The sequence below is a fragment of the Nematolebias whitei genome, chromosome 4 (genome assembly GCF_014905685.2).
Source record: "Nematolebias whitei isolate Nwh7 chromosome 4, NemWhi1, whole genome shotgun sequence".
NCBI classification, from domain to species: Eukaryota; Metazoa; Chordata; class Actinopteri; order Cyprinodontiformes; family Rivulidae; genus Nematolebias; species Nematolebias whitei.
In genome coordinates, this window is record NC_056501.1 from 32,607,788 (window position 1) to 32,617,684 (window position 9,897).

The 9,897-nt window shown below is 40.6% G+C and overlaps 1 protein-coding gene across 2 annotated transcripts in view; it reads right to left on the bottom strand.

The window, feature by feature from the left end:
- Positions 1–5,030: 5,030 nt before the first annotated feature.
- The window catches only part of LOC119408556 (rho guanine nucleotide exchange factor 9), a 38,226-nt gene continuing 33,359 nt past the window's right edge, over positions 5,031–9,897 (bottom strand). For both annotated transcript variants that reach the window (XM_037675400.1, XM_037675399.1), the window contains one exon: positions 5,031–6,068. In XM_037675400.1, coding sequence (XP_037531328.1) covers positions 5,893–6,068 — 176 coding nt within the window. In that variant the 3' untranslated portion in view covers positions 5,031–5,892. The remainder of the gene's footprint in view (positions 6,069–9,897) is intronic.

Here is a 9,897-nt window from a genome sequence, read left to right on the forward strand (position 1 = left end):
ACTAAGCATTTAGTCCTTTTTCTAATTATCTACTCATGAACTTTAACCTTTAACCTGTGAACAGAGCGTCTGAGATAATGCTCTTGTGTTTCTTTTTAAATTTATTTAAGTATTGTACAGTCTGACCTTGGGGTAAATTTGCTGGAACACCTTGGAAGATGGGCTTAAACATTTTCTATTTGTAAATAATTCTTCTGTCAGTAGAACAATACACCTTAAATAATCTGTAAATGACCTTTAACCCTAGTCAGGTTTATAGGCAGCGAAAATGGCTTCACTGAGGTTATTGCTGACGTGTGTAATAACACACCTGTAAGCTCCAGAGCAGCACTGACCAAAAAGGTGCTCACAATGATGATGCTTACTGGTACGTATTTATCACATATGATCAGCAGCACCTGGCTGCTGCTTTTCCCCATTAAATCCAGTGGAAGAAACAAGTTTTTCCATTTCAATTCAGTTCAATTCAAAAATACTTAATAACCCTAACCCTAATAATCCCAAAGGGAAATTAAATGTTGTTGTAACTCATTATCCTCATTTCATTAAGAGTTGTTATAGATACTGATAGCTGTAGACAGGAAGGATCTCTTGTAAAGGTCTGTCCCACAGAGGATCTGAAGAATTTAGGCTTTGTCTCTTTTTGTTAAAAAATGTCACGGTCTAATCTCTTGTGTTTTTGTACACAAGGTTTAATTTGAATACCATATTTTTTGCTGTATAAGTCACACCTTTTTACATAAATTTGCAAGTCCTGTGACTTATATACCAAAGTGATTAATATATGTTTTTCCTCATATTTTTAACCAAATTTTTGACTGAGATATGACGATTTCATTCATTTTGACATGGAAAATATTGAACACTACCATTTTATGCCAATAGAGGGCCTTCAACTAGTATGGCAAGCCAAATGTCTCATTAATAGGTAAAAGTGGCTATTAATGAGACACTTTGCTTGCCATACAAACCACCTTTGTCTCGCTCCGGAACTCCTGGAGCAAACGTAACATCAGCTTCATTTTGCTGCACCGCCCAGGCGAAATGCATCTGATTTGACCATTAAAGTGCATTTATTAATGAAAAGTTCAACCGAGAGACACGTTTATTATAACTTTGAGCAAACAAATAATTGTTTTTAAGTGTTACTCTCGTTAAATTCTTGTTAAAGTCCACTTGTGCACGCTCCCGCGGATGCCATTTTGGCAGCCAATCGATTTTTGGCACAACACCGACCCACGTCCGGGTGGTCAGCGGTGATGCATAATAGATGCGACTTATGTGGCGAAGCAACTTATTTACGTTTATTCCCACTTTATTAGACATATTTAGACTGATGGTGGTGCAACGTGCACGAGGGAAAATACAGTAATTTTAGAACCTGCTAAAGACCAGATCAGTTTCATTATAACTTCATACATAAAACCTTAAAAAAGAGAAAAGGAGGACTTTCTTTTTTCCATGACTTTAAATGAATGTGGCTATTGAGCTAAAGGGAAGAACATAAATCTGAGCATCCCTAAATGAGTCTGCCAACTTGGCTGTCTTGCTTCTATGACAAGAAAAGACCAAAAAAAAAAAAAAAAGAAAGACCTCTTGGCTAATAAAAGAACGACTGATAATTATATAAGAAAAACCCAATATACACATTATTTAAACACTTTGGCCCAAATGCACCAAATTAATACTGCTGTCAATAAATAGTAAATTCTTAAAGTCAAGTCACTGTACTTATTTAAACAGGAGCATGATGTGAATTTCTATGACGTTCTGCATGGATTATGTTTACTTTGAGTTCATCTAGAGAGGTTTCTAAAGTTTTCAGCTCTGCTGCTTATGACTACAAATTTATACACAAACACCTCAGATCACAGTTAACTAACTCCTATTTGGTTCAGTGTTGTTCGTCGTAAAAAATTATACCCGTTTTGCCTCCGCTGATGATGGCACTCTAAAATGAACCAGCAGTCTGCAGCAACGACAGTGTAAAGCAACAACAACACAAAAAAAAAGGTGGGGGAGAAGCAAAGTTTTACATTTATGTTACAGCTTACCCAGTTGTTTTGGGCGCAGAGAACAGAAGTGTTTCATTCATCGGATGTTCAGCTTTCGAGTCAGCGAAGTGATAAAAAATAAAATAACACACAGTGAGCAGGATACAGGTGGACAGAGAAAACAACTCCCTTCAGTGAGATGGCATGGGTTCACAAATGAATGGTTCCACATTGTAGGGGGTGAAGAATAAATCAAACGACCTGGTAAGAGTTGCCTTAAGTCTCATGCAAAATATTAGATGCCACAAGCATGCATTTACCTGGTACTGATGTCTACCGCACGCTAGAACTGGAACAACATTCGTCTCCAACGCAAAATACCAATATCCAAATATATGATCTGTTCTTTGTACAGTATTTACAGTCTGTAGCTGATAAAGCTAAAATAGATGACTTCTTTTGATTCGTCACTCACTATTAATAAGCGTGAAACCTAACTTCAGTAATGTAAATCTGTCTTCTGCTATATATTTAAATTAAAACTACCTTTCAACAAGTGAAATAGATAATAAATCGAACTTATACGCTGTTTGAAATGAAAAGGAACAACTTCTTGTGCAATTTAATTATGCTATGCAAGTGGTGGTGAAAACATGAAGGCGTTTTAAATAGGCCTGTCACGATAACAAATTTTGCTGGGCGATTAATTGTCTCGGAAATTATTGCGAAAAATTTGACAATAATTAGTAATTATTATTAGAAGAAACGTTGGTTAATTTGTTTTGGGTGTAGCACCGTTTTTTGACCACCGTATGGCAGTATAAGTCTGTTTGAACTGAAGGATGGATAGTGAGGGAGCGAGCAGTGTGTCTCTTTAAGAAAAATGGGAGGGAGGCCCCTTCATGTGACGTGCTGACATGCTGATATGGCGGACGCTCGGTGCGGATTGAGCTCTTTAGCATAGCATTTTTCACACAAAAGCTTTTAATAAAAAAACAAAAACAAGTTCTCAGCTTCTTTTTGCAGAGAAAAACAACTTGTTATTCAAGGCACGGGTTTCAACCGTGAATTTTGGAGCTTTGATAAGACAGAGCCCCCCCCCCCCCGAGTTCGGCCATTTAGCTTATCTACTCAGCTTATCTGATTTGAACAATCCAAAAACATGATTTTAGATGGTTAAAATGGATTTTAAAGAGAAAAGAGAGAGGGAGGGGACAGTGAAGAGCACCAGCCTTTTGTCATCCAGTGTCTTCAGCAGAAAGAGAGAAACACGAAGAAACGATAAAGCCGATAAATGAAAACGAGGTCGACAATTTTCACTCAGCATGCGATTAACTGATTTATTGTTCATCGCGACAGGCCTAGTTTTGAACGTGTTTCAGTCAGGGAGCACAGGTTCTTCTCAGGTGGAGGGAGAACACAACAGCCTGACCTCGGAGTTTCTGTCCGAGTGGAAGCCGCATGCCGGGGAACGAGGGATTCCCCGTGAGAACGACAGCGAGAGAGAATGAGAGAAAGGAAGAAATGCACTGACGGGAAAATACATGACTAATAAATCTGCCAGTGACAGTGAAAAGATAATCACTAGTGGAATGCTGGAAGGCACTGTTAGATAGCATCTCTCTTCTCCGCAGCAGAACGGGCCAGCAAGTGGGCATGATTGTACGGCTCTGTGTGTGTTTGCCTGCATGCTTGTGTCTATATGTTGAATAAGGAGTGACTGAGAGAGTGGGGGGAGGGGTGGGGGTCTAGCATGGGACCTGAGGATATCATGGCCTGGGAACCAGATCTTTTTGCTTTGCCAGGCAAAAGAGAACTATCTTCCAAAACAATCTCACTGGGAGCCATCTCTGCAGACACCAGCAGCCAACTCACCCATTTCTCAGCTTTCTTTACTGAAACCAAACATAAATTACACAACAGAAAAAGCAACTCTAAGGTCTTCTTTCATCTCCAATAGGTTATAAAGCCTTTACGTAGGCAAACAAATGACAAAGAACAATACTTAACTCTTGTATATCACGTTGTTGTGACTAGTGAAGATATATAATGATATATCACATTGCACAAGTTGTCTATGCACTGTCCATCAGGTGGTATAATTCAACACAAACTGTACTTCTGAGGTCAAAAATAAGATTACGTAGCGTGGGCAGATGTTTCACTTACATTCCAAGAGTAGAAAACAACCTTCATGATGAGTGTGGAGAGTGTCTCCTCAGTCCCTTGCGTCCTCTCGTGTCCAGCGCTTCAGCAGAAGGCAGGATGTCTCGCCTCGCGGCCTCCGGGACATCGGTGATTAAACAAATCACTCTAATCAGGCCGCAGTCCATACGTGAATCACCTAACTGGAGCTAACTGCCAGAACATGGATCAGATGTGGCGGTGAGCCAAGATTAGGAGGGATTCTGCAGAGCTGCAGATCAGATTCACCTTTTTAGCTTAAAAAGAAAAATCTCATTGTTGGCTGGAGTCGTCACTAACACACATCTCAGATGAGAGCCAAAGATGTGAGCCGTGGTGTATTTTTACAGTGAGAACACTACAAAATCATCGAGTCTTTACATTTTTTTTTTGAGCAGGCGTGAAAAAAGTTTTTTTTTTTTTTTTTTAGACCTTGGCCGATGCATCACCTTGACTTTTACTGCTCACTCCTGGAGGTAGGCTGTGCTCTGTCCACACACCCGGCGAGCTGCCAGCACAGTGCTACGAGAGGAAGGGGGGAGGAGGATTCTGGTGAGAGCAGGGGGGGACACAAAAACACGTGGAGCAGAACCAGCATATCTCCTGCTACCAGATGTTTCAGCTCTCCGAATGAAGCGCACTGAGCATCAGCGGGATGTGAATACCCTGTCACGAGAGGTTGGTGAATGGATGTAAATATCCTATTGATTTGTTCCCTGACCCGTCTCCAAGTGAATGGAAATCCTCCTCTGAGAGCCGCAGAAGCAGAGCGGGTGGATCGAGAGATAGAGAGGACAAGAGGGATGAAGAGGAAGAAGACTTGACACCAGTGTTGCCAGATTGTGTGGTTTTCATTCCGATTTTGCTGGGAACTCTGGTAAGTTTTTGGTCGGATTGTTGCGTTTTGCCACATACTGTTAAATCACCTTGGCTTGTGCTGATGTGCGTTCATGTTCAAACAGTAAATATACTGTAACAATATACTGATTGGGCAGGTTTTTGGGTGAACTGGTGGATTTTAACAGATTTTTGGGGCTGGAAAACTTCGACTCTCTGGCAACGCTGCTTGACACCAACTTAAAAAGAAAAGAAAGAGATAGAGAGAAGGGGGGAATACTGTGCACACTGTTGGAGGAAAAAATGAGCATGGCAGTAAGGTGGAGATCCATCAGCAGAGATGGCCTGATCTGTGGGTGATCAGTGATGGGGATGATTTATCTTTTGGAGAACAGACGTTCCTGAACACAACACACCCCTCAGCTGAGGTCGTCATCAGTCGCTCTCACATTCAGAACAATCTCAAATAGCAGCACATCTCAGCTTCTGGACACAATTTCATTTTTTCCCTTCTTTCCTTTTGTCCAAAATGATGAATTAAAAATAAAACCATGTGACAATCTCAATATATATATATGTATATAACTCCAGAACATTCAGATGAATGTGCAGAATCCAAGGGAAAGAGTTCATGAGTCAGCAGGAGCAGCGTGATAACTAAGAACGTTACTAACAAATAGGAATTGTAAAGTTTGTTCTTTAAATCCAAGTCTTTAGTCCTCTTGGTGTTTCCGATCAAACGATGTAACAACATTGGTCCTTAACTTCAGAGTCTCGTGTGTGTGTGGTTTTTGTAATTTCTTCATCGTGGGACGATATCATCCAGTGTTTAGTGCTTCTAAGAAAAATAGCTGGTCCTTCAGAAGTGTCTTTGTGTCTATTTCTTAAAAGGAGCTAATCTACTAAAATTCTGCCAGAAAGGTGCCTGGCCTCTTTTGGATTGGCTGAATTCAAAAACTTCTCCTTGTGCCATGTCCTCCGTTACTTCATACTGCCCCGCGCTGAGGGGGTCCTGCGGGGGCGGGTATGAGGGGGGCGTGCACCTGTTTACACCTAGGAAGGCCGACGCAAACAAAAAGAGCAGGGAGGAGAAAGGGAGGGTGGGGGACACAGAGGTGTTGCATAGCACAAAGCAGAGGAGACAAAAAAGGGAGATACAAAATAATACATGTGAGTATTTTCTCTGAGACAGACCCAACAACACAACACCAAGGCATGCTGTCATAGGAAGCACAGAGACACACAACACGAGGCGTCCGTTTACATTCCTGCATTCTGAACCTGACATGTGACACACGTCGGTCATGTGATGACAGCTGAACTGGGAGAGAAGGGGAATTCAGCTCTAGCCATGAAACAAGGGGATGATGAAGATGCTATTCAGTCAAATTCTGGAGCCGACAAACAGGAGACCCTGCACCTAGAACCAGGCATGGGCCGGTTACTGGTTTCAAGGATTCCCACAGTGTTAAAAAGTCATGGTGTCGAAATCTCTAAATGTTTCCATCACACGATTCCTACAGTTTAAATGGCTAAAATTGAGAGAACAGAGGCAAAGTATGTTTTTTTTATTTATCCACGCTGAGCTTTTATTGTTTATAGAATGGTTCCTAAGCCAGGTCCTTGAGGAACCCCATCCTGCATGTTTTAGTTCAGGGCTATCCAACTGGTGGCCCACGGGCCACTTCAATCTGGCTCACTTCATTAGATAAATAAATAAATAAATAAATACATCTTTTTTGTTGTTGTATGTTTTGAGTTATGGATTCTGTTTATTGCATTTATGATTCAATGCATTATTATTTTTTTCCATTGACCCTTTATTTATCCAGGTAGTCTCATTGAGTCCTGAGAACCCATTTTCAAGAGAGACCTGTTTGTGGGAGCAGATGGTGGGGGTTAAGGGCCTTGCTCAAGGGCCCAGAGTGGGGCAAATGAGGGTGGAGGGAGGTGTGGGTGTTTCACCTTTTCCACCCACATTTTGATGTTGAAAGTACCGGGAGTTGAACCTGCAACTTTCCGATCACAGGCCCATCCTCTCTAACCTCTGCGCCACCACTCCCCAAAATAAACAAATTAAAAAAGTAACAGATAATTATAAACTTTGGTTTATTTACATAAATGATTTTAACTTCTGGATGTCCGGCCTGAAAGCTGTTGGCTTTCAGAAACTGTGCCCCCCCCCCCCCCCCCAAAAAAAAAGTAAATTTGTTGAATAGCCGTGTTGCAGTTGTTTCCCTGCTTTGACACATCTGATTTAAATGAATGGGTGGTTAACAGACTTCTGCAGAACATGAGGAAGTCATTAAATCACTGAATCAGGTGTGTTGGAGCAGAGAAACAACTAATGCAGGATGGTGTTCCTCAAGGACCTGGGTTGGGGATTACTGGTTTATCGTAGCCAAAGGGAGAATTTACCTCTTTTTTTTTGCTGTTAAAAAAAGGAGCTGTTGGGTAGTGGAACATTGTATCTAATGCTGTACACCCAGTTAGTCCTGGCTTGTTTACCAGAGAAGAAACACCCATTTCTCTTTTCAGGATTATACTATTATTAAACAAACGTTTTCAACAAGCTACAAGACTGAGCATGTTCCAGGGCGGCTACAGAGGCAAATTATTAACCCTGCTAATTATTTAGCTAACATTGGCATGCCAGTGTTACTTTACAAAGCGCAGAACAGCAGAGATGGAACAATTATTTATTTAGCTATTTGTGTGTATCTTGTGGAGCTGATAAGAAAACAAGACAACAGTTTTTCCTTCCTTTTTTCACGTGTTTTTCTCTATGGATCCACCTTTTTACAGGGAATATAACTACCAAACATAAAAGTCTCTTAACAGGGAAACTTCTGCGCCCTAATTCAACAGCACACATTTGTGTGAAGAACTTCCTACAGCGTTCATGATGAATTATGTCTATATTGGTCTCTATAATATTTAAAAAATATATCTGCTGACTTCCTGGTGACAAATTAAAAAAAAATCTCTAAATATGTGAGTAAATTACAAATTTTGCTTTCACTTTAAATATCTGTATCTGTTTGTGCTGCTGATTATCCATGCTGCTGATCTCATGCTGCTGATCTCATGCTGCTGTATTCATTCCCATCTTCGCACCGCAGACTCATGTTCGGGCTGCTGTTGTTGCGCCGTATTGATTTACATTGTACCATTTGGCGTTCGTTTGGAGTTTATCTTAGATCCTTATTTACTGTTTCTTTTTCCACTTTGTATTTTTCCTATTTTTGGGTGTGGGACCCTGAGTGCATGATTTTGTTCCACCTCATGTACCACATGTGATGTGGACAACAATAAACATGACTTGAACTTGTACCATTGTAAAAAAAATGGTATAAAAGTTGGTCACAAATGAGTTGAATCTGTCCAAGATTTGCATATTGATAGACTGTCATATTGGCACATACCTACCCAGAACAACGCTGAAACATGTTAACAGTTTTTTCACGTTTGCTGACTGCACATTTGTTTGAATAGCACCCATGACACTTTAAGACACGAGCAGCAAAATAGTCCACAGAAAGCTGCTAATATGCAATAAACTACAGCCTACTTCAGCTACAGTCTACAAGCATCACAACTATGCTAAGGGTAATTAGGAAACAAATTTATCGAGGATGAAATATTCAAAAGTTGCCATGGCATTTTTGGAAACAACAAAATTAAAACCCAAAGATCAACAGTGTCTTTAGTTTGTGGTTGGTCAAACACTGTTAGCTGTGAGAAAGGTTTGATCTGTTTGTGTTCGTGGCGCCTGTTTATCTTGGAAAGTCAAGATAATGCTTGTAAACAGGTTGGACAGTGATCGCATGCTCCCGTGCCAGCGTTAAACACAACACCTTCCAATGCTGCTTAGCAGTTGCCATGACATCTTATTGTTTGTGCTAGCTCTAAGGAAAACTTTGATGTACATATACCTTTATCATTTTCAAACCATGTCCATACAACATGGCCCTCTTTCTCAAGATGAAATCTATAAATGAATCTGAAATTCAAGAAAGTACTTCACCTTGTGCCAGCCATGTACACAGACAACACTTCAAAACACACATTAACGTCTCACAGACATCTACCGGGGACATAATGTCAAAGAGAACATTCCAGCAGTCGTCATTAGTTCAGTAATACCTTAATGGATGGGCATGCTTATTGAGCATCTGGCAAGAACATCAGTAATGGTAAAATGTACAAACATCCACTACAGCCTGGCATTTAAAACAGCTATATCTTAAAGGATGATACCAGCAGTGTGGATGTGTGGGTCCTCCGTTTTGACAGGAACTAGCATGCTAACGAACGTGTTTGACACATTTCTCTGTTACTGAGTCAGCGGGCAGATGTTTGTAAAAGGTCAATTTGTCGACGTAACAGTGTTTGAACTTTTGTAAGACTAAAACAGTACATGTGAAATCCTCGTATTAGAGGGAAATACTAGGGATGCACAATATTGGATTTTTGGTCGAAATCCGATACGCTGATATGTTAAAACTTATTTGGCCAATACCCGATACAAATACCGATTTGTTTTTTTCCTAGACCTGCGTACAGAGACTACATACAGTAGCTTTCTCTGCTGTGGAATTAAAATGCTACATTATTCTGCACGGTCTTTGTCAATTTAACCTGCAGATGCCAAAAAGGGGACTGAAAATGATGTAACACTTCAACTTGGATTATGTTTAATGTCAAATTGATTCATGACATTTACTCTCTCTAACACAACGACAACACTCGGACAGTGCAAATTTGTAAATTGTCACAAATTGAAACTCAACGGAGCGCGTGATGTTATAACGTGCTGGCGCTGCAGGCAAACTTGTCTGTCTGTCTGTCTGTCTGTCTGTCTGTCTGTCTGTCTGTCTGT